The sequence below is a fragment of the Sorex araneus genome, chromosome X (genome assembly GCF_027595985.1).
Source record: "Sorex araneus isolate mSorAra2 chromosome X, mSorAra2.pri, whole genome shotgun sequence".
NCBI classification, from domain to species: Eukaryota; Metazoa; Chordata; class Mammalia; order Eulipotyphla; family Soricidae; genus Sorex; species Sorex araneus.
This window is the reverse complement of record NC_073313.1, coordinates 257391456-257415233: the sequence shown is the minus strand read 5'-3', so window position 1 is coordinate 257415233 and position 23778 is coordinate 257391456. Positions and strand designations below refer to the sequence as shown.

Here is a 23778-nt window from a genome sequence, read left to right as displayed (position 1 = left end):
TCTCGGGCACACCCCAGCTCTGCCGTGGGAGTGGCCTCAACAAACAAACGGATCCAAGACACCGCCGTTGCCTTTCCACTTTAGAGCACAGCCTAGTTGTCTGTTGGCCCTTCCATAATTGCTTTAAGCACCGGAGGTGGACTAAGAGGAAGGTTTGAAAGGTCAGTCAGTGCCTTGATGGTGGAGGGACCCCTTGGGGTCCCGGCTTCCATGTTGGATGATGGGGACGGGGATTGTCAGGACAGTCAGTCTCCAGGTCAATATCCCCAGCGAAGGGGGAGACAGAACAGAAACTTCCCAGTCGGAGGAACCTGGGCCCGGAGGTTCTGTGAGCTGCAGGCAGAGTCTCCTAAGGAAAGGACCGACCAGGGCAGGCCTGTGGACCCCCAGGCTGAGGACACATGTAACCCATTCCAAGAGCCTTGGGAAGCCGTGGGTGGGTTTACCGTGGGATCACTGCCCAGGGTCATGATCAGCTCAACTGATTGGCCAACAGCCAATCATCAATTCATCTGTCAGTAGAGCCAACAGCCAATCAGGCCAAAGATACCAGCATCCTTGTCTAAGAGTTGGGGGCACTGAAAAGGGGAGAGTCAGTGGTTCTGGAACTGTCTCCATGGGAGAAAGGTAGAGCCCATTGATGTGTCCAGTAGGGCAAGGACACGGATGCTGGCCATCTCCAGTGGCCTGCAGCTTAGATTCTGCCGAGCTGCAGAGTCAGGAAGGACAGATATCAAGGAGGAGGGGAGTATGTTCCTCGTGTCCTAGAAACCCCCCCCGGAGGAAGAGGGGACTTCTCTCCAGCTTCCTTCCTGATTTATTTCTCTAAGAAACACTGGGTTTGGGGGCTGGAGTGATAGCACAGCGGGAAGGGCGTTTGCGTCGCACTCAGCTGACCCGGGTTCGATTCCCAGCATCCCATATGGTCCCCTGAGTACCTCCAAGAGTAATTCCTGAGTGCAGAGCCAGGAGTAACCCCTGTGAATCACTGGGTGTGACCCAAAAAGCAAAAAAAAAAAAAAAGAAAACAAAAACACGGGGTCTTGAGAGTCTGCGTTGCTTGTCAAAGTTGAAGTCCTGGTCACCTTGAATTTCCTCCTCTCTTCCCTTACCCATCATCATAGTCTGGTCAAGGCAGCTCCCAACTCTTGGTACAGACCCTGGCACTCCGGAAGTGTCTTCCACATCTGCTGTTTCCTCCAGCTGTGCAGACCAGACAGTGAGGGAGTTTGGCTCTCACACAGACGGTTCTCTTAATTGAATTTGCCCTGGTGCTCCTCCAGATTCATGAGTGGTGATGAAAGTGTCAAGGGACTCTCCAGGGCTGGCACCCTTAATCTGTCACTCAGCACTGTCATTTCCTGAACCCACCCTCGAGGTGACCCAGCCAGCCAGTTACTACCCCCAGAACTCAAAGCCAGCCAAGCCATCTTTAGGGACTAACACACACGTCGGTCAAGTTGCTTTTTCCACCCTGGAGCCCCTCCTGCTCCAAGCAAATGAAAGCAGGACTTGTGTCTAAAAAGGGAGCATGAGACCATTAAAAAGGCCGGGGCTGGAGCAATAACACAGTGGGTAGGGCGTTTGCCTTGCACGCGGCCTACCCGGGTTCGATTCCCAGCATCCCATATGGTCCTCTGAGCACTGCCAGGGGTGATTCCTGAGTCCAGAGCCAGGAGTAACCCCTGTGCATCACCGGGTGTGACCCAAAAAGAAAAATAAAATGAGACCATTAGAAAGGCAGAAAAGGTCCGTCCTTTCCCATATTGAGAATTTGAAATTGGAGGATATTTTGCACTGAAGAGAGCTGTTCCCCATGGACTGGCAGGTAGATTTGAGAGGCTGCAGCAAGACCCCCAGTCTTCCCCTTCCCATGCCCACCTCACCCCGAGAGGCATCCATGTGGTTGTCCAGGTCACCGGTTTTTTGTTGTTGTTGTTGTTGTTGTTTTTAATTTTATTTATTTATTTATTTATTTAGGGTCACACTCAGCGATGCTCAGGGGTTACTCCTGGCTCTGCACTCAGGAATTACTCCTGGCGGTGCTTAGGGAACGACATGGGATTCCGGAGAATCCAACCAGGGTCAGCCACATGCAAGACAAACGCCCTCCCTGCTGTACTATTGCTCCGGCCCCAGGTCACCAGTTTATTTCTTTTTACTGCTTTATATTCTGGGATCTGGATGTGCCACCATTTTCCTGACCATTCTCCGACTGGAGACAGCTGGGTTCATTCCAACAGGGTTGTAACAAATAAAGCAGCTGCAAACATTGGTGTATAGATTTTTTTTAGGTGAGCATGAGCTTTTGTTTCTCCCAAATAAATGTCCAAGATTGCCGGCTCATTGATTAGACGCATGTTGTGTTTTGTAAGAAAGAACCAATTTCCAGGGCCAGAGCAATAGTACAGCATTGAACAGGGCTGACCCAAATTCCATCCCTGAAATTGACATGTGACATGGTCCCCCAAGCCCTCCCCATCCCAGAGATCTGTGGTTGTGTACCATTTTACTCCTCCACCTATTTACATGAGTTCCTGACTCTCTACAAGGTCTCCAGCATTGGGTGTTATCGTTCATCTTTATTTTATCTTCCTTTGAAAGGTATGGAGTGAGATTGCCCGATGGGATATTAATTTACATTTCCCTAGTGGCCAAATGATGTTGAACAGACTTCCATGGGCGTATTTGCCATCTGTATCTTCTCTCTAGTGAACCGCCATTCTTTCTCTTTTGCACTTTTCTGATTGAATGGTTCTTTTTTTCTTGACTCTTGCTATGGTCCTTTCTTACGTGTCCTGGGTTCTAGTCCTCTGTTGCCTATGTGGAAACAGCATTTTCTCCCAGTCTCACATTCCCCTTTCCCATCATCTTTGCAAGGGGCTCTCGGCCCAGCGAAAGCTTTTATATTCACAAACTCTGAGCCATCCGTTTTCCCGTTGGTGGGGTCACGCTTTGCATATCAAGTCTGAACAGAGACCAGCAGCTTGATTCCTGCCCGTCCTCTGTCTGCTGCTGATGGTCAGGAAGGAAGTGGGTCCCGAGGACTCAGGCGTGTGACCCCGAGAGCCGGGACTGTGATGTGATGATCTGCTATTGGGGACCCAGCCCCGGGTCAGCCTTGGTGTTTGCTCAAGGACCGTGAGATGACGGGCATGTGGACAGAAAACTGCTTCCATAGTCTCTTTCCAGAACCTTCCCTCGTGTCCCCCAACACAGGCCAGTTTTCACTTGAGACCCTCTGTCTGTAGCACTCCTTCCTGCCCCCGGGGCCCCCATCCCTGGGCATCCCCTCTGGTCCTCTGGTGCTCGCCTCCCCAGCCCTTCCTCGCCGTGCCCCCTTACAGCTCTGTGCTCCCCGCTTGCCCAGGGGCACCTCGTCCTGCTTTCCTGTCCACGCGGGTCTCTCCTTATGAACCTGTGGAAACCACAACGTTATACTGAGACGTCAGAATGGAAGGCAGCTTCTCCTCCTCCAAAACAGGTTTCCCAGCCTTGCGCCCCTAGCCTTGTGTCAGTGACAGTTCCTTGTTGTGCGAGGCTGTCCGGAACCTGGGGTGGGGGGTGCTGAGCCGCCCCCGCCCCCACCGTACGCTGACCCTTGACCCCCTCCATGCCGGTGGCCCCATCACGTTCGGTGTAAAAACTAGGAATGTCTCTGCTGCTGCCCAGTGGTCCCTAAGGTTCAAAGCTGACGGTCGCTCATTCTCGACCAGGCGGTGCCACATCTGGGTCTGCCCTTGAGCTCCCGTGGTCCTTGCCTGGCAGGCAGCCCGAGGCGATGTTGGAGAGCACCCTGGAAAGAGCATCATGGATCCAAAGGCGCCAAGGAGGGTAGAGCTGAGTGAGCCCCAAACTCTTCACGGCTCCCCTTCCTTGACGGGGTGCTGGTGCCCTCCTCCCTGTGGGCTGCATGAAGGAGCCTTCCACTTCCTGCCTGATTAGCGCCCACATCCTCTGTGACTGCTGCCCAGGCAGAGAGAAGGGATCAGCGTCGTTTCCACCTCCTGTCCCCACCCCCAGCTCTGAACTTCCGACCAAAGAGGGGATTCCACAGGTGGGCAGGACCTTTCTAGGTGGGCGCCCTTGCATGCCGCAGGCTCCTTCCTCCCGCTGGCTGGTCGCACCGCCCCCCTTTGTACCTGGGGAGGGAGGAAAGTAGGGGTTGGGGCTTGTTCTGGCTTAGCTGTCACCGTCTGCATGTAATTAACTCCAAATGTTCCCAGGGAGAAAGTACAGTGATCATAAGAATAATTTGGGGTGTGGGCAAAGGTTTGCATTGTGCGATCCTTCTCTCAGGACCTGGCAGTCCTGTTCTCGGACCATAAATGATAGAGTTGGTTTTGGTTAGAAAGAGGGGGGAGGGTGGGCAGGCGAAGAGAGAGAGAGAGAGAGAGAGAGAGAGGCGAGAAGGAGAGAGAGAGGGAGGGAGGGAAAGAAGGAGGGAGGGAAGAAAGGAGGGAAGAGGGGAGGGGGAAATGGAAGAGGGAGGGAGGGAAGGAAGGAGGGATGGAGTAGGGAAGAAAGGAGGGAAGAGAGGAGGGGGAAGTGGAAGAGGGAGGGAGAGAGAGGGAGGGAAGGAAGGAAGGAAGGAGGGAAGGAGGAGGGAAGAAAGGAGGGAAGAGAGGGGGAAGTGAAAGAGGGAGGGGGAGAGAGAGAGGGAGGAAAGGAAGGAGGGAGGGAGGAGGGAAGAAAGGGAAGAGAGAGGAGGGGGAAGAGGAAGAGGGAGGGAGAGGGAGAGAGAGAGAGAGAGTTACCGAGAGTAAAGGTAAGCTACCCAGAAATGTCCCCAGCACCACGTGTAAGTGCTCCCAAGCCCTGCCAAGGGTTGCTCCTGAACACAGGTGGTCAGGAGCACCTCTGGGTGTGACCTCAAGAAAAATAGATAGAGGGCCGGAGCGATAGCACAGCGGGTAGGGCGTTTGCCTTGCACGCGGCCGACCCGGGTTCGATCCCCGGCATCCCATATGGTCCCCCAAGCACTGCCAGGAGTAATTCCTGAGTGCAAAGCCAGGAGTAACCCCTGAGCATCGCTGGGTGTGACCCAAAAAGCAAAAAAAAAAAATAGATAGAATAGAATTGCTGGGTGCCATAAGCAGCTTTCCTACCCCCGGGATGAGCACTGGGATGGTCCGGCATGACCTGATGCCCCCTGGACAACGGGGGACAGTGTCAACCTCCTCCTTCCAGGCTGAGAACCCGCCTCTGCACCAGGGTGACAGGACGTCTGTCCGGTTAGGGACAAGACAAGCCCTGCGCCACTGAGCTCCCTTCTAAACTCGAGGATTCACAGACTTCAGCCCAGGACAAGGGAAGTCAAAAGAAGAGAGTGTTTTGGGTTTGGTTTTTTTTTTTTTCACTTCTTTTTTGGGCTTAAACTCTTTCTTTCCAAATTTGTATTTTCATGGCTATCTGGGGGGCTTGGGGAGGTGCAGGCCTGGCAGTGCGTGGGGACCCTCAAACCCACACCTGGTGGTGCTGGATTGGGTGCTCATGGCACCAGGGATCAAAGGCAGGACCAAGACTTGCCAGGCAGGGCTGGAGTGATAGCACAGCGGGTAGGGCATTCGCCTTGCATGCGGCCGACCCGGGTTTGATTCCCAGCATCCCATATGGTCCCCCAAGTACCGCCAGGAGTAATTCCTGAGTGCATGAGACAGGAGTAACCCCTGAGCATCGATGGGTGTGACCCAAAAGAAAAAAAAAATACTCTCCGGGAATGGAGTCTGCCAACTGAGTCACCTATCTGGGTCTTCAAGCCCCACCCAAGATGGCAGAATGTCAGGCTTCAGCCATCTCTTCCCCTTGTGTGAGCCCCAGAGTCTGCAGGTTCTTCTCTTCTTGGCTTCCGTGTCTGTCCTCGGAACATGAGGGGCCACTTCCTGAGCTGAGGACTCGCCTCTAGTAAAGTCGAGGGGCTGGAGCAATAGCACAGCGGGTAGGGAATTTGTCTTGCACGCAGCCGATCTGGGTTCAATTCCCAGCATCCATATGGTCCCCCAATCACTGCCAGGAGTAATTCCTGAGTGCAGAGCCAGAAGTAAGCCCTGAGCATCACTGGGTGTGACCCCCCTCCAAAAAAAAAGAAAGAAAGAAAGAAAGAAAGAAAGAAAGAAAGAAAGAAAGAAAGAAAGAAAGAAAGAAAGAAAGAAAGAAAGAAAGAAAGAAAGAAAGAAAGAAAGGGAGGAAGAAAGGAAGGAAGAAAGAAAAGTTGAACTGGAAGGATAGTACGGCAGATAGGGCACTTGCCTTGCATGCAGTCAACCCAGGTTCAATCCCTGGCATCCTCTATTGTCCCACCAGTGCAAGCCACAAGTAAGTCCTGAGCACTGCTGAGTGTGAGCCCCCCTAAGCCAAAAAAAAAAAATATTGAACTTTAAAAAAATTACCAAAAACAATTGCTACTCTCTAAAATAACAATGAATAGTTTATGTTCACAGAGTCAGATCATAAGCATTATTGTAATCTACACTAGGGACTGTTCTAAATACAGGCAGTAAGAGATTAATAAGCTCATATTCCTGCCTTTAAATATCTACTACATGGCTTCAGCCACATAAAAAGTTCAGAATGGAGCTACCGTATGCTGGGGGAAGCACAGCAGGAAATGCCCTATGGAATGTAACTTCCACTTTATTGTACATCAAGAAATTTCACCATGGTCTTATTCTCCTTTGCCTCTAATGACCATTTTTTATTCACGTTTTTATGATCGTGTGATTTCATCGTTATCGTCTGCCTGTAACCGTTTCTGTTCTGCTTTCTTATACACGGCAGTGGATCTAAATTCTCAGGGCTGGTTTTTATGATGGGGGCCGCTTCACTGGTGCTTGGGGACTGGGTGCCCACTGGCAGTCATACTCGGCCCACCAGCGCTGGGACCAGCAGAGCTGGAGGGTCGTGCAGTGTTGGGGATCAGGCTTCGAGAAGGCGGTGCAGGCACTCTACACCTTGGAGCTGTCTCCCTGCCCCGCTGGTGCTATTTTGGGTTGGCAGAAAGGGGATGCTTATTTAACAGATGTATTCATTGCCCTGGTTTTGAGAACAGTTTCAGGAGCAAACAACTTAAACTCATATTCCCACCGTGAGAAATAACTATCTAGATAATATCTTGATATTTATCTGTCTAGGTTCCCCCCCCCGTGTCTGTGTATAATTTTTACATGATTAATCACACCATAAAGTTTTCTTCTCAACAGCGAAGACGTACGCAGAATACATTACCATATCTTTAAAGTTTTCTTCCAAACCGGCTTCTTTGTCACTGAAGGGTGCTCCGTTGGGTTAAGACTAGTCTTAACCGTAGGGCGGGCGGGTGTCATTCTGAGCTGCCTTCCCAGCCGCAACCCCTGAGCGAAGGGTGAGAGAGATGCAAAGGTTTCATGGAAGAATTGTGGCAGGTGGAACAGCAAGGGAGTGAGGAGGCAGGGGTGGGGAAGTGCGGGGCAGACCTGGAAAGGGAAGCAGCCAATCAAGGAGGTCCTAGCAGTCAGCGCTCTCCCTCTGGGAGTTCTGGAGAGCCGTGACACCCTTAGGTGCTCTCAAGTCAATGGGTTTCAGCCACCAGTCAGCAAACCAGTACCGATCTACAGGTGTTAATAGGTTGAAAACCTGGCCAGACATGTACAGGAAGTAAGCTGCTTGTCTTGCTGACCCACATTTGATCTATAAGGGACCCTGAGCACTGTCAGGAGTGATCCCTGAGTGCAGAACCAGGAGTAATCCCTGAGCACTACTGGGTGTGGGTCCCCTCCCGCCCCCCCACCCAGCCACCACCAGCAACAAAAAAAGGATTGAAAACCTGGCAAGGGAGATGGCTCAGAGGGCTTGAGTGCCTGGTTTGCTTGCAGGAGCCCCAGGTTTGATCCCCAGCACCGCATGGATCCGTGAGCACCACAGCTCGAGGAGCCTTGGGTAACCCCTCAAGTGTGGCTGTCAAACACCCACATAAACAAATCAAGTAAAAGGTTCGAGCTGAAGAGAAAGTACAGCGTGTAGGTCTTTTTCCTGGCATGTTTCCAGTCTGGGTTCAATCCCTGACACCCCACACGGTCCCGTGAGCACCTCCAGGAGTGCTCCCTGAGCACAGAGCCAAGAGTAAGCCCTAAGCGCCTTCAGGCATGACCCCAAAACAACAAAAAGTGAATCAAAGGTTGCAGAACACTGATGTGGACCCCTTTGAAGAGACAGGGCTGGACCTTCATCCTCTCAGATCTAAAACCAGCACTGTGGGCCTCCAAGATGGAGAAATGGTACCCATTCTCTCCCAACCACTTAGGAAAACATCCTTCAGCTTCCGGTAACTTCCGGTAGCTCCCAGTGCTCCCAGCAGTCAGCCTCTGAAGGAAACAGGTGCAAACCATTAGCACCAGCACCACATTCTGAAGCCGGGGCAGTGCACAAAGCTAGGTCAAGGTCCCCGGGGTCCCCTCTGAAAATGGAGGCTTCAGTGATCCTTTGTATTTCCTGCAAAGAATACAGCAGTGATTCTAGAAACAACACTATCATGAATGTCTTTAGACCCAAATCTTTTTTATTGTTGCCTTACGTTGATAGAGGGTTATTACTGTTCTGAGGAATATTACACACTCTTCAAATTATGCATGCCAAAAATTGCCTTTCAGAAAGATTGTTACCCATTTATACTTCCCACACTTAACTGCTCATTTTTTACTAGCAGCCATCCAGAGAGCATTGATTTCTCACCTGTAAACATCACAGTTATTCCCAGGGATAAGAGAAACCATGTTCATAGTCCGCCCTTGAGAACAGACAGACCAAATCACATCACTAAATGGATTTGTAACAAGCTTCTTGATGCCACGATAGAGCCAAAAAATTTGCATTTTATTAAAGTGCTCAGGAATTCACAGCAATTTTTTATGATGCATTTTCACAAGTACTAAAAATAGAATTTGTCACAAACTATCTGTAACACTTTTTCTATGCCAAAAAGTGCATGTTAGCCAGTTTCTGACAGCACCATGGGTCAATAGCCCTCTAATGTCTGAGGTCTCTCTCTTGGCTATTAATTAGGAAAGCACCTATTTGAACTGTCGTATCTTAAAAGATTTGTCAATAAGTGAGTCTATAAGTGCAAAATACAGGGGAATAGATCAGGAAAGGCAAGGAGGGGGCCTCTTTAAAATTTTTTTTAAAAAAAAACAGGAATCAACTCTGCATCCCATCCATTGTGTCACCAGAGGTGTTCAGACCAACTCAAGGCCCTGAACTTGGAAGTGCGGTGTCTGGTAGCCTGTGGTGTTGGCGTGAGAGGGAGAGGGAGGTGGAGCTTCCGGTGTTGACTAGGAAGGACGAGAGCTGCTGCCACAGGGCTGGTGGGACCTCTCAGTGCTGTGGGACCTCGAAGAGGGAAGAGCGAGGGGAGTTCTTCCCTGTGGTTGATGTCTAATCTTGGCAATGATGCAGAGAATACAACCCCCCAGGACTAAGCCTCTAATCTGAGCCTCAGGCTACCTACTTCTCTCGGACCGGAAGTGTTGGCTTTGCTACTGGAACAAGGGCAAGTGCCTGTACACCGGGGACCCGGAGGACTCCAGGACACCAGTGAACTCATTCACAGAGGAAAGGATGCCCAAGACTGTTCAGGCCAGGCTCAGCCAGAGTCTCAGAGATCCCCGCAGCCATGCAGGAGGAGATGCTTCCTTTCCAGCCATCAGTGAAAAGCATCTCCCACCCTTGCTGCCTCAGACTCCCAAAATTCACCTGTTTGCTTCAGCCTTGCAAGGGAGAGCTGGCACGGGAAACCCAGTCAAATTGCAGGAAGAAAATAGTCCCCCAATGATGACAGCAGGCTGGACCGAGAGAAGGGATTGACTGAGCTGAGAGAGAACAGATGAGGTCACAGAGGAGAGATTTCAGACCCAGAGCAGTGATGGAAGGAAACAAAACCATCTCACACCAAGGTCCACCGGGCCTCCTGGTGGAAAACCAGAACAAATGTTGGAAAAGTTCTAGTGACAGTGAGTGAGGATGAAATGCCTTCAGAAATCAGCCTAAATGCCACCCCAACCCGGAAGCCTGATGGAAAGTGGATTTAAATGAAAGCTGTTAGGAAGAAATTCAATCAAGGACAGCAAGTGCCCGCTAACATAGAAAGAAACGTTAAGAGAAGAAGAAAGGGAATGCAGGAGCAAAGGGATGCTGTTAGCGGAGACTGAAACTATGAAAGAAAAATTCCAGATTTACTAGAAATAGAAAACACAGTGACCTAAATGCCTCCAGGGAGAGCTCAACCAGTAGGTCCAGTTTCACAGAGGAAAGACAAGTGAAATCGAAGACAAAATTCCAGTCATGACTCTGCAGATAGGAGAGGAGAGAAGTGAGATTTCAGATAAAAGGAAGAAATCCTTCAGGAACACCAGTCTCCATGAGCAGAAGAAATACCAGGATAGTGGATGTTTTAGAAGCAAAAAGAGCGGAGGGAACAGGTGCCTCGTCAAACAAAATCTACAGGACATATTGTCCTACATAAAAGCAGATTTAATGAACTGAGGCGGCAGAATGGAAAATGTCTCTGAACCAATAAAGGTTTTTGGGAGCATACTTGTCCACCTTCTCTCCTAGCATCAAACCACTTTTTCTGCACTCTCAGAGAGCACAGAAAAATTAGACCAGTGTTGTTTTTAGTCTACATCTTAAGTAGTTCGCAGGAGTTATAAGGGTAGAGGTCATACTTTGGTAAGAGGGTGTGGGATTATCACTTAGTTCCTTAGCTTGATCCTTGGACATTTTTAAATAACTATTGAAAAAATTCAGAGATTATTTCACACATTGACCATTGATTGGCGGGATAGACAAGGAGAAGGAAACCAACATTTATGGGAATTTCTGCCTTTTATGGGAATTATGCAACACCCATGACCATGTTTGCTAAAATAATGGAGCAAAAGGCTCAAACTGGGGCCAGAGAGATAGTACAGTGGGGAGGAGGGGAGGCACGTGCATGCATGTGGCCAACTTGGCTTTCATTGCGGTGCCACCTATAGCCCCAAGCCCTTCCAGGAGAGATCCCTGAGCACAGAGCCAGGAGTAAGCCCTGAGCACTGCTGGGTGTGGTCCCAAAACAAACAAACAAAAAGCCTTCTGCTCAGGTGAACCAAGATAGTCTCCTGACTGTACACATGACCTCATGATAGTGAATGGTAAAGTTTGGGGTTTGCACCTTAGATTATTTTTTCCTAAAATGTAAAGGTAAATAAAATGGATACTTTATTTAAAATCATAGGGCTGGAGCGATTGCACAGCGGTTGGGCATTCGCCTTTCACGCGGCCGACCCGAGTTCGATTCCTCCACCCCTCTCGGAGAGCCCGGCAAGCTACCGAGAGTATGGAGCCCGCACAGCAGAGCCTGGCAAGCTACCCGTGTGATTGGATAAGCCAAAAAACAGTAACAATATGTCTCTCAATGAGAGACATTACTGGTGCCCGCTCGAACAAATCGATGAGCAACGGGATGACAGTGACTCTATAATCTTGTATTTAAAAATATAGACAACTGAAAGAGTTCCTATTGTCTTCATTTTGCCCTTCTCCCTAAACTCCGAGAGATGTTTCAGGGAGAATGATATATGGATGAAAGGCACTTGATGTCAGAGTTAATAAAACACACATGCTTAATAAAATGTGTGTTTCTCTTCAACGAAGGAATCTTTGAAGCATTGCTGTCCATTGCAGCAACTAAAAATGTCTCTCCTGAGTATTTTTAGGTTCTTCTCTGGCTAAATTAATTGGTGTCAAAGGATCAAGCATGCATTTTGAAGTCCCATAAAAAATTGAAGGGGAAAAAAAAAATCTGTGAAGAAGTCTCTAAGCCCCTGTCCACTGAAAAAGCACATTTCAAAACCACCACGCTGCTGCCTTCATCACTGTGATGAGTCAGCATTTTCCTCTCCTGTCTGTTTTCAAGATGCTGAGTCATTCTGATAATGCTCTGTGCACTTCCCAAGGTATCAAGATGATCTTCAGCTTTGCTTTTTCATCTAATTTTCTATCTTAGGGGAAGTGATAGGCGTGAGGAAAGTGAATTAGTGGCAATAGGTGAACTTGTTTCCAAACAGGGCTGGATAGCACAGCGGGTAGAGCGTTTGCCTTGCACACAGCCGACCCAAGTTCAACTCTTCCGCCCCTCTCAGAGAGCCCGGCAAGCTACCGAGAGTATCTCGCTTGCACGGCAGAGGCTGGCAACCTACCCATGGTTTATTCGATATGCCAAAAACAGTAATAAGTCTCACAATGAAAGACATTACTGGTGCCCGCTCGAGTAAATCAATGAGCAGCGGGATGACAGTGACACCGTGATTTCCGAACAGAGTCCCCTCAGCATTGTGGCAGCATCTCTGAGGCTTGACACCCGCTGTGTGGATATTCGCAGCCACTGTCACTCTGCAGAGTCGCCTTTTGCAGTGCAGCCTCTCTTTAACCCCTCTTTGCATGTGAGAAAGGTCATGCTAGTCTCCCTTCTGGTCCACATGGTCCTCCTTAACGCCCCTCAGAGCTCTGCATGTGGCCCCCGACCCCTGTCCTGCACAATTGTTTCTTTGGAAGGGGTGAGGGGTCTGTTAGGTGAGTCTCAGAATAGGGAACAGGGCACCATGGTCAAGGGCATGCCTTGCATACATGAAGCCTGGGTTTGATCCCCAACCCCCTATACATTTATAAAAATAAATAAATAACATGGAAGGGCCTGAGAAAAAATACAGAATGTAAGACACTAACTGGTCTTCCAGTCTGCCGTGGTACTCAAGACTCCAGGCAGCAGACAGAGGTCCCTTGAGCACTGTTACTTTTCATCACTCGAGAGCACAGCACTAGGAATTGCCCCTAGGGAGCAAAAAACCTGGTGCGACTCAACCCCTCCCCTCCAAAAACAACAGCAATGAAGCAAAAAGAATTGTCTTGATTTTAATACAGTCAAATGTGTGGCAAAGGTTCATCTGTCCAGGCTCCAATTAACAAGAGTTCTTACGGGGCTGGAGCGATAGCACAGCAGGTAGGGCATTTGCCTTGCACGTGGCCGACCTGGGTTTGATTCCCAGCATCCCATACGGTCCCCCGAGTACTGCCAGGAGTAATTTCTGAGTGCAAAGCCAGGAGTAATCCCTGTGCATCGCTGGATATGACCCCAAAGAAAAAAAAAGTTTTTACTATCTCAAGGGTACTGGAGCAATAGCACAGCGGATATGGCGTTTGCCTTGCACGTGGATGACCCAGGTTCGATTCTTCTGACCCTCTCGGAGAGCCCGGCAAGCTCCCGAGAGTATCCCGCCCGCACGGCAGAGCCTGGCAAGCTACCCGTGGCGTATTCAATATGCCAAAAACAGTAACCATAAGTCTCACAATGGAGACGTTACTGGTGCCCGCTCGAGCAGATCGATGAACAGTGGGACAATAGTGCTACAGTGCTACCATTCCCAGAACCAGGATCCTTAGAGAGCAGAAGGATAGCAAAACTTTTCTGGTGCTTGAGAAAGTGTGTCCACTTTGGCTGCCCTTGGGGAAACGGCACTTTCCTCTCAGAGAGCAAGTGTGTCTGACCCTGAAGCATGTCTCCGGACCAAATTATCAGCCCTTGGGGTTGTGAGTGTGTTCTTCATTCCAGGCTCTCAAAGTGATGAAGATCTTATTCTCGAGATGGACTTAATTCAGGTGATTCATCCCTTTTAAGCAGGGTGATCTATTTTGATCCTCGCCCAACCTTTAGCACCGGTTCCTTCTGCCATTTTATTTTGTATCCCTGGCCATGCTGCCCATGGACACTGGCCAGGGGAAGCCGACCCATCCTCAGCGCGCAGTCTGTTTCACCTCACCAGTACTTCAGCATCTGAGGACGGTACAGACATCAGTGACTTTGGCTTATCCACATTGCTGTCACCCAGTTTCCGCAAAGTGAATTTAAGACACTGTGAAGTCGACTCGGATGTAGGCTCTAGATACGGACTCCCCCTCGAAGGAGATGAGATCCTCAGGGAAACGGCACTTTCCTCTCAGAGAGCAAGTGTGTCTGACCCTGAAGCATGTCTCCGGACCAAAAAAAAATTTTAAATAAAAAAATAAACCAAAAACAAGGCAGCTGTTGAGTCTTCCACATCCCAGGAAAGGTTCAGATGCCACTACAAGGAAGCTCATGTTGAGTCATTAGAAGGAATCATTTTTAAAATTTGTAAATCATGGGGGCTGGAGCGATAGCACAGTGGTAGGGCGTTTGCCTTTCACGCGGCCAACCCGTGTTCGATTCCTCCACCCCTCTCGGAGAGCCCAGCAAGCTACCGAGAGTATCGAACCTGCACGGCAGAGCCTGGCAAGCTACTCGTGGTGTATTGGATATGCCAAAAACAGTAACAACAAGTCTCACAATGGGGGCTGGAGTGATAGCACAGCAGGTAGGGCGTTTGCCTTGCATGCAGCCAACCCGGGTTCGATTCCCAGCATCCCACATGGTCCCCCAAGCACCGCCAGGAGTAATTCCTGAGTGCAGAGCCAGGTGTGACCCAAAAAGCAAAAAAAAAAAATAAAAAACAAGTCTCACAATGGAGACGTTACTGGTGACAGCTAGAACAAATCGATGAGCGACGGGATGACAGCGACAGTGACAGTGGATCATGAACTTTAAAAATTGCTAAAACATACGAGCTCACAATTATGTTATGCTCACAAAACCCCTCTGGACAACTAAGGATTCTGGGTAAAATGACTTTTTTTTTTAAAGACTATGTAGGGAACGAATCAAACATTCATCTTTCCTTTGTGATATGGGCCGAACATCAGGATAAGCAAACCATTGGTCATGGAACAAATTCTAGCCGTGTTCCGGCTAATAAATGAAGAAAGAAAGTTAGAATTACATTGGGCGGCCCCCTGATGAAACACTGATCGTGAGTAACTGCTAACATCGGGAAGCAGAGACAGATGGCTCCCGTCTCCTGATTCCACCAGTGCTGATGCAGCACCATCCCTCCAGGGATCTGCTCCTGCAAAAAGCAAGCTGTGAATGGGCTCGACTTCGGGGCTGTGAGGGTGTGTGTCTGAGACAGGCGGGCAGACGGTAAGGGCCTCTGGCTCTGTGGACCTTCGATCTCTGTCTGTTGTCAACTGACTGGCTGCCTGTAAAACCAAGTGAGGCCAGACCCACGCCCGGAGCTGCAGTTGGCAGACCCTCCTGTCAAGAGATGCCCTCTTTCCAGGAAGTCCAGAAGACAGAGACGCTGGTTAAGGAGCATCCTGGGAGTGCAGCTTAGCAACATGGAGATGGCAGGAAACTCCACGCGACAAGTAACCAGCTCCTTCATCCAAAGAAATAAAAGGTGACAAGCCAAGAGCAAAGAAATGGAGGCCAGAGAGTAGGACAGAGGGGAAGGCGCTGGCCTTGCACACAGCTGACCTACATCTGGTCCCTGACACCCCCCCTTGAGCACTGCCAGGAATGATTCCTGAGCAGAGCCAGAAGGGAGCCCTGAGCACTGCCAGGTGTGGCCCCAAAACTAAACCAGAAACTCAACGCAAAGCCCAGTTTGGGAATTTTCTCCACGCGGTAAAGATTTGGAGTGAGGGAAGTTGGAAGTGCAGGGGGAAAGAGAACTCCACGTCAAGGGCCAGACGGGGCTTGTTCCAGCCCCACGTCGCCTCCTGTGAGGCGCCAGGCTTGGAGCGGTGTTCACTGTGGTGAAAATACTGTTCCGGGAGTGAACAATGTCTAGCTAGATCTCTGACCTTCCATGCTGACGCTCTGCAATTACCGTGTGGACATCCTTTAGGGGATGGGGTCAAGGAAGGAGGAGGCTCCCAAATAGTGCTCAGGAATCTCAGAGTCCCCAAGGGCGAATCTCAGCCAAGTTAGTGGGGAGTTCACGTGAGGGCCCAAGATGAAGGATGTTTGAGCCCCGTAGTGCCTGGAATTCCCCGGGCCAGTGCCTGGGGGCCGCCCCGGCCATCCACGGTGATGCTCAAGTCACCATTTGGAGCCTGGACTCAAACCCATGCTGGACATGGCCCTCCCTGCTGTACCATCTCCTAACCCCTGAACAACATCTTTATTCTTTCGCTCTTAGAACGAATCAGGAGGTTTCCCTGTTCTTCCCAGCGAGGGGATCCTCTTATTCGGGAGACCCCAAAGCCTGACCCCTCCGACGGTCAGGGCTGAACAGACTTCCGGTTTGGACGCAAGTGTGTTTCAGTGTTGGGGATTTTATAAGCCGTAAGTGATGCCAAAAACAGTCACAACAAGTCTCACAATGGAGACATTACTAGTGCCCGCTCAAACAAATCGATGAGCAACAGGATGACAATGACAGTGACAGTGACAGAAGTGATGGATGGGTCAGACCCACTCTCCTGGCTACTGAAATTTAGAGAGAAGAGGAAGCCGGGTGAAACGGAATGGGTAGCAGCCAGCAAACTGAGGGCAAGAGGAAGTCATGCCCAGAACCGCCTTCTTGGGTCCGCACTCTGGGACGCATACATTGAATGTTTTCCCCAAACCTCCCAAATACGAGAACCCAAGACAGACACCTGGTGGCAGCCTCCCTCCCCCGCTCCAGAATGAAGCTGACATTCCTGACGCCATTCAGAAGTCGCGCTCAGTTCCCGGTGACCCTTTGTCTGAGAGGCCGTCTCTGCTAAGCAGAGGGACACTTGCCTATCTCGAGGATTCGGCTGCTCCCCGATGCCTCATGGTTCAGAGAAACTCAGGGGATGGTCTGCGCCCATCTGAGGGGCCAGCGTGAACAGGGTCCGTGCTGGCCAGAGGACACCAGTGAGGAGCTGCAGGTCGCTCACCCGTCTGGGACCCAGACGGGATGTCTTGGCTGCTCCCGTACAGCGGAGCTCTCTCTGCAGAAATGGAAGGCTCCCGAGTGCTCACTGCACAATACACGCGAACTCTGCAGACTGCCCTGAACGAGGGCCTCTGAGCTGCACCGGGGCACCTAGGGTGGAGGGGGTGGGCCTGGAGAAGGGGCTCAGCCTGCCCCCCAGTTGGCGTTTCCGTTCTCCTTGCAAAATGCTGGCTCCAAGGCCCAGAACCAGACAGTCAGCGGTCTTGGTCACCCCTGATAAGCCACCGTGTTGGTGCAAGGAAGATTCATCAAGGTGACAGGTGATGAATCCTCTCAGGCCTATCAGCACCCCCACACATCCCCGGGTTCTTTTGAGCCTTGGCCGTGACCTGGGCTGGGTGCGAGAGCATAGACGGGAGAGAGGAGAATCTCCCAACAACGTCTGGTGCCTCCGTGTCTTCCTGGGGCACACACGCTTCACGGGAGAGATAGTGCATCGGGTAAGCGCTCACTTTGCACACGGTCTGCAACACCCAGATGCGTCCAGTCCCCTGAGCCGGCCCGGAGCACAGAGCCATGAGTGGTTCCTGAGCACATCTGGCTCCAAAGCAACAAACAAACCACCGAAACCCTCTTATTCTATCTGCCAAGGCTCCCGGCCTCCCCAACTAAAAGTGGTGACCGGAGGACGGCTTTTCCTGGTCGGCAAACTTGAGCTTAGCTGCAGCTCAAAGGAAGAACTGAATTAGCCACCTGACAGACCCCCCCGTTCCCGTCCCCAGCCGCCGCTTCCCAGTTGGGAGGAGCCGGAAGTCTTTGCTTTTCCATCCACACGTGCAGCCAGAAGTCTTTGCTTTTCCATCCACACGTGCAGCTCGCCTGCCGCTTGCTTGTCAGGGCCGAAGGATGCTCAGGCGGCGGTGATCAAAGACAAGGGCGTGTTTCCCACACTGATTTGTCACTGTGCGTCCGCCTGTGAGCCGGGCGGTCCCCTCCCCGCTGGCGACTGCCCACCACTCTGCCCCACGCTGGCTGTCAACTTGTCCCTTTGATTGGAGTCAGCAGTGACTTCTCCTTAAGAATGTAAGCTGCAGCCCAGCTCTGAGAGAGGACAAAATGATGCAACATATGGCCACCTGGATGGGTCACCTGGAGCGTTGCATGCTGAGTGAAGCCGGCCAGGAGGAGAGCGACAGACACAGAGTGATCCCTTCTCATCTATGTGGGACAGAAAGAGACAGCGTCAGGGAGTAACAAATGCCCCAAGGCAACAGAACCTAAAAACTCATCATCATCATCATCATTATCATCATCATCATCATCATCATCATCATCATCATCATCATCCTGTTGATCGTCAAGTTTCTCTAGTGGTCTCAATAACGTCTCCATTCGTCCTAGCCCTGAGATTTTAGCAGCCTCTCTTTACTCGTCCTTCCCAACGATGCCGCATTGGAGGCTCTTTCAGGGTCAGGGGAATGAGACCCATCGTTGTTACTGGTTTTGGTATATGAATACACCATGGGGAGTTTGCCAGGCTCTCCCATGTGGGCAGGAAACTCTCAGTAGCTTGCCAGGTTCTCCCAGAGGGAGAAGTAGGCTATAAGATGTCTCAACCGTGCGCTTCCAGAAGCTTGGTTTTAAGTCTCTTGATGTTGTTGTTTTTTTTTAGGTCTCAGGTCTCAACATCCAGAGACCTAAAAGCTCATCAATGGAATTGAGGGGTTGGCAGGGAGTGGGGTGAGGGCTGGTGGGGGGGACACTGGAGCAGTGGTGGAAGGAGGTTGACCCTGGTGGAGGGTGGGGGCTGGAACATTATTGTACGCGTGAAACACGGAACCTTACCACTGTGAATCACCACGGTGCCTACGGTCATCTTTTAAGTAATATACTTGTGGTTGGGCTGGAGCGATAGCACAGCAGTTGAGCGTTCACCTTTCATGCGGCCGACCCGAGTTCAATTCCTCCGCCCCTCTCGGAGAGCCCGGCAAGCTACCGAGAGTATCAAGCCCGCACGGCAGAGCCTGGCAAGCTACCCGTGCATATCGGATATGCCAGAAACAGTAACAATGAGTCTCTCAATGAGAGACCTGATTGTTTCCCCTTAGCTTGTCAGTGCCTTAGGACAGGGAGTTAGGTCCTTCGAATGTGGTCCTAAGCCCACAGCTCAGATCAAAGCTGGTCCTCAGTAGAAACTCAGTCAGCGAAATAAATAAACAATAAAATAAAATAAAACAACCGGGGCCAGAGCGATAGTACAGTGGGGAAGGCATTTGCCTTGCACATGGCTTACCCGGGCTCAATCCTCGGCATCTCATATGGTCCTCGAACACCGCCAGGAGTAATTCCTGAGTGCACAGCCAGGGGTAACCCCTGAGGATCGCTGGGTGTGACTCAAAAAGAAAAAGAAAAAAACTCAGTAAGCACCGAGGTCTTGCTGGCCGTTCTGAGAACTGAGTAAAGATCAGGACAGCGTCTGACTGCCCTCGGTTGGAACAGTGAGTGGAAGCCCCCCTCCTCTCCTTCCCAAGCCCCTAACCACCATCTGTGTCTTCGCTGTTTTCTCAGGAGAAGACAGAGTCAGAAAGCGTTCATGGGGACTGGGGACATAGCTCAAGTGTGGCGTAACTGCCCGGCGTGCACCAGTCTCCGGGTTGGGCTTCTGCCATGCCAACACCTCACTGATGTCCAGTGAGGCAGCAGCAGAAATAAGGGCCACCAAGAAATTGCACCAGGGGAGGTCCTTCCTTGCCTGCACACAGCCAACCTGGGTTCCATCCCTGTCACCTCATAGGGTCCTGAGAGCCCCACCAGGAGTGGCCCTGAGCACAGAGCCAGGAGTAAGTCCTAAGCACAACTGGAGGTGTCCCCACACAAGAAATAATAACAAAGTAAGGCTGTGTACCAGGAACACTCCAAGACCCAGGAGAACAGAAGTGCCATATTCCCTTCTGTTTCACAGCATAAACACCATCACTTATTTTTATCTATAATAATACTCTTTTTGTTTCTTTGTTTGTTTGGGGCCCACACTAGGTGATGCCCGGGTGATACTCCTGGCTCTGTATTAAGGAATTACTCTTGGCAGTGCGTGGGCGACCATATGAGATCCCAAAGGTTGAACCCAGTCAGCCATGTGTAACGCAAACACCCTACTTGCTACACTATCTCTCCAGCCCCTACGGTACAAGTTTTAATTTCTTTAAGTGTTTATTTATTTCTTTATTTACTTTATCTTTTTGGTGTCATGCCCAATGATGCTCAGGGGTTACTTCTGGCTCAGCACTCAGGAATTACTCCTGACGGTGCTCAGGGAACCATATGGGATGTCGGGAATCGAACACAGGTTGACTGCATGAAAAGCAAACGCCCTATCCGCTGTACTATCACTCCTTCATGGGCTCATTTTTTTTTTTAATGCTTCATACAGTGGTCATGCTCCACTTCTTTGCAAAAAAAAAAAAAATATTGTCATAAAGTCTGTGACAGTTATACGGTGGTCCTGGGTCCTCTAAGATCTGATGGGAGTGACCACTGGAAAAACAGAAGGAGCAGAGCCAGAGAGATATACAGGGGAGGGCACTTGCCTTACGCACAGACGACCCAGGTTCGATCCCCAGCACCCCATGTGATCCCTTATTAGACTTTTTTTTTCTTTTGGGGTCACACCCGGCGATGTTCAGGGGTTACTCCTGGCTCTGCACTCAGGAATCACTCCTGTTGGTTCTCAGGGGACCATATGGGATGCTGGGGATCAAACCAGGGCCAGCCGTGTGCAAGGCAAGCGCCCTACGCTCTGTGCTATCGCTCCAGCCCCCTCATGTGGTCCCTTGAGTGCTAGGAGTATCCCTGAGTGCAGAGCCAGGAGTGACGCCCTGAGCATCGCCTGGTGTGATCAGAAAACACAGAAGCATAAGGAGCAAATGATCGACTCGGTTACACGGAGTAGATCATTTCTCCGAGAGTGCCGAGCAGGGCCCTCCCATGTAGGTGACGACAGAATTTCATTTCTCTCTCCGCCTCCTTTTCAGGTTGTCCTCGCGGCAAGGAGCCATGGCGTGGCACCTTCCCTTCCTCCTGGTGGCCACGGTGACCCTGCCCTCCGTCTGCGCCCACTTCAACCCCCTGTCCCTGGAGGAGCTGGGCTCCAACACGGGGATCCAGATCTTCAACCAGATCGCCAAGGCCCGGCCGCATGACAACATCGTCGTGTCCCCCCACGGGATCGCGGCCGCCCTGGGGATGCTGCAGCTGGGCGCCGACGGCAGGACCAAGAAGCAGCTCACCTTGGTGATGCGATACAGCGTGAACGGTCTGTGCGCCCGGGCCATGGATCCCGGGGATGGGGGGAGGGAGGGGCGGGGCGGGGGCGGGGCCTCCCGGGCAGGGGGCTTCCCCTCCGGCCCCCAGAAGCAAGAGCAGCCCGGAGGCGCCCCCTAAGCCAGCGGGGGCCGGGGGCTGGCTCCTCTCGGGACAGGCACGGGGCTGGGAGGCAGGATGACCCGCTGGTCCCAGTGGGGCTCTGAGGCGGCCCCTCGGGTTTTCAACACAACTAGAGACACATGACAACTTCCTGCCTGCGCCACCTCCCTCCGGGGCACCTCCCAGAGGCTGCAGGCACCTGCGGTCTGGAACATTCTCTGAAAGCCAGGGAGGTGGAGAGCTTGAGGTGTGAGCTCAGAGCACTGTCCGAGTGGGGGACACGGGGACCACCGGGAGCTGGGAGTGTGGACACACGCGCACAGACTCTCACATTCTCACAGATACACACACAGTTACACACACACACTCTCACATACCCTCACACACACCCCCACACACTCTCACACACCCACACACACTCATACACTCCACACACACTCTCACACTCTACACACACTCTCACATATGTTCACACACCTCCCACACACACTCTCAAACACACACACACTCACACACTCTACACACACTCTCACATACCCTCACACACCTCCCCCCACACTCTCACACACTCCACACACACGCTCACATACCCTGACACCCCCACACACACTCACACACACACACACACTCCACACACACACACTCCACACACTCTCATATACGCTCACAAATCTCCCACACACTCTCTCACACACACACACACACTCCACACACACTCTCACATACGCTCACGTAACCTCACAGATGCTCACATACCTACCACACACTCTCTCATGTACACTCACATATCTCCCACGCACTCTCACACACACACACTCTTGCACATTCTCGCACATCCACATACCCACAGGCACTCTCACATACTCCCACACTCCCACACACACTCTCACATACTTCCCGTGCACTCTCTCTCCCACACACTCTTGCACACACACGCACTCGCACACTCTCACACCCACATGCCCGTGCACTCTTGCACACTCACACATATACTCACACGCTCTCATTCTCACCCCCACACAGAAACACACAGACACACTCTTACACACTCACAGCATACTCTCACACTTACCCACGCACACCCATCTACGCTCGGACTCTCACTGTTCTTACACTACACACACGCTCACACACATAGGGAGCCCCTAGTTGCCTGAGCACAGGACTCAAAGGAAGCCTGGCACCAGAACAAAACAAAATGCAGAAGCAGGGAGCCCAGGACGATTTCCTGGGTGCCCCTGGGCCCCGCCAGCGGGGTCTGCAAAAGAGCAGCTGAGGGGCTGGAGCGATAGCACAGTGGGTAGGGCATTTGCCTTGCATGCAGCCAACCCTGGTTCAGTTCCCAGCATCCCATATGGTCCCCCAAGCACCGCCAGGAGTAATTCCTGAGTACAGAGCTAGGAGTAACCCTTGTGCATTGTCGGGTGTGACCCAAAAAGAAAGAAAAAAAAGAAGAAAAAAAAAAGAGCAGCTGAGATCCGGGTGGAGGCTTCCCGTGCTGAGCCACACCCAGCCGAGCTTCTCGAAAACACTGGTCCAGCCCCTGGGCCACCTTGTCCTTGTGCTGGAGATGAGGACTTTGGGGCAGGGGAGGAGGGGAGGGGGCCATGAAGGTCTCCATGCACTGAAGCATCAGGAGACTGGCCAACGCTCCAGGGAACCCTCCAGCGCCCTCTGCTGGTGGGGGGAGCACGGGGCCACTTACACACCCCTTGGGAATCAGGAGGGTCTGGGATCTCGGCTTTCTGGGACCCCAGGGGCCACCTATCATCCAGGCGCCTTATCTGCTTCCTCACCCCACTCCAGAGCCGAATGGCACAGGGATGAGCAGGTCATGGATGGTGATGCTCCAGTGGCCATAAAATCAAATTCTTGGAGAGGGATGTCCAGGAAAACTTACACGGTTCCTGGATGGTGGCAAGTGACAGTTTCATTGCTGCTGTTGCTTCATTTTGCTTGGGGACCCACCTGACGATGGCCAGGGGCTAGCCCTGACTCTGCACTCAAGGATCTCTCCTGGCGGTCATCAGGGGACCCTCTGGGGTACCCGGGATCACACCTGGGTCGGCCGCATGCAAGGCAAGCGCCCTGCCCACTGCACTACCTCTCCGGCCCCCCATGTGACAGCGTCTTCGGTTCTGTCTGATTTTTATTCATTTCCCCCACCCCACCCCCAAAATAGAGACCATCCGTTTAAATTTCTGGCAGGAGGAGAGCTAGTGTTTTGGCTAGCTGAGAAGGAAAGAGAGGAGGAAGTGGGCGTGGAGGCTTCCAGAGGCCTGTTGGAGGCAGGAGGCACAATCGATTTTATTTCATTTATTGATTTCATTGGGCTGGAGCGATAGCACAGCGGTTGGGCTTTCGCCTCTCACTCGACCGACCCGTGTTCGATTCCTCCGCCCCTATCGGAGAGCCTGGCAAGCTACCGAGAGTATCTCGCCCACGCGGCAGAGCCTGGCAAGCTCCCCGTGCGTATTGGATATGCCAAAAACAGTAACAATAAGTCTCTCAGTGAGAGACGTTACTGGTGCCCGCTCGAACAAATCCATGAGCAACGGGATGA

General features: G+C 51.6%; 1 protein-coding gene across 2 annotated transcripts in view; it reads left to right on the top strand.

The window, feature by feature from the left end:
- The window catches only part of SERPINE2 (serpin family E member 2), a 66334-nt gene that overhangs the window by 15785 nt on the left and 26771 nt on the right, over positions 1 to 23778 (top strand). For both annotated transcript variants that reach the window (XM_055122399.1, XM_055122398.1), the window contains exon 2: positions 20825 to 21105. In XM_055122399.1, coding sequence (XP_054978374.1) covers positions 20847 to 21105 — 259 coding nt within the window. In that variant the 5' untranslated portion in view covers positions 20825 to 20846. The remainder of the gene's footprint in view (positions 1 to 20824; positions 21106 to 23778) is intronic.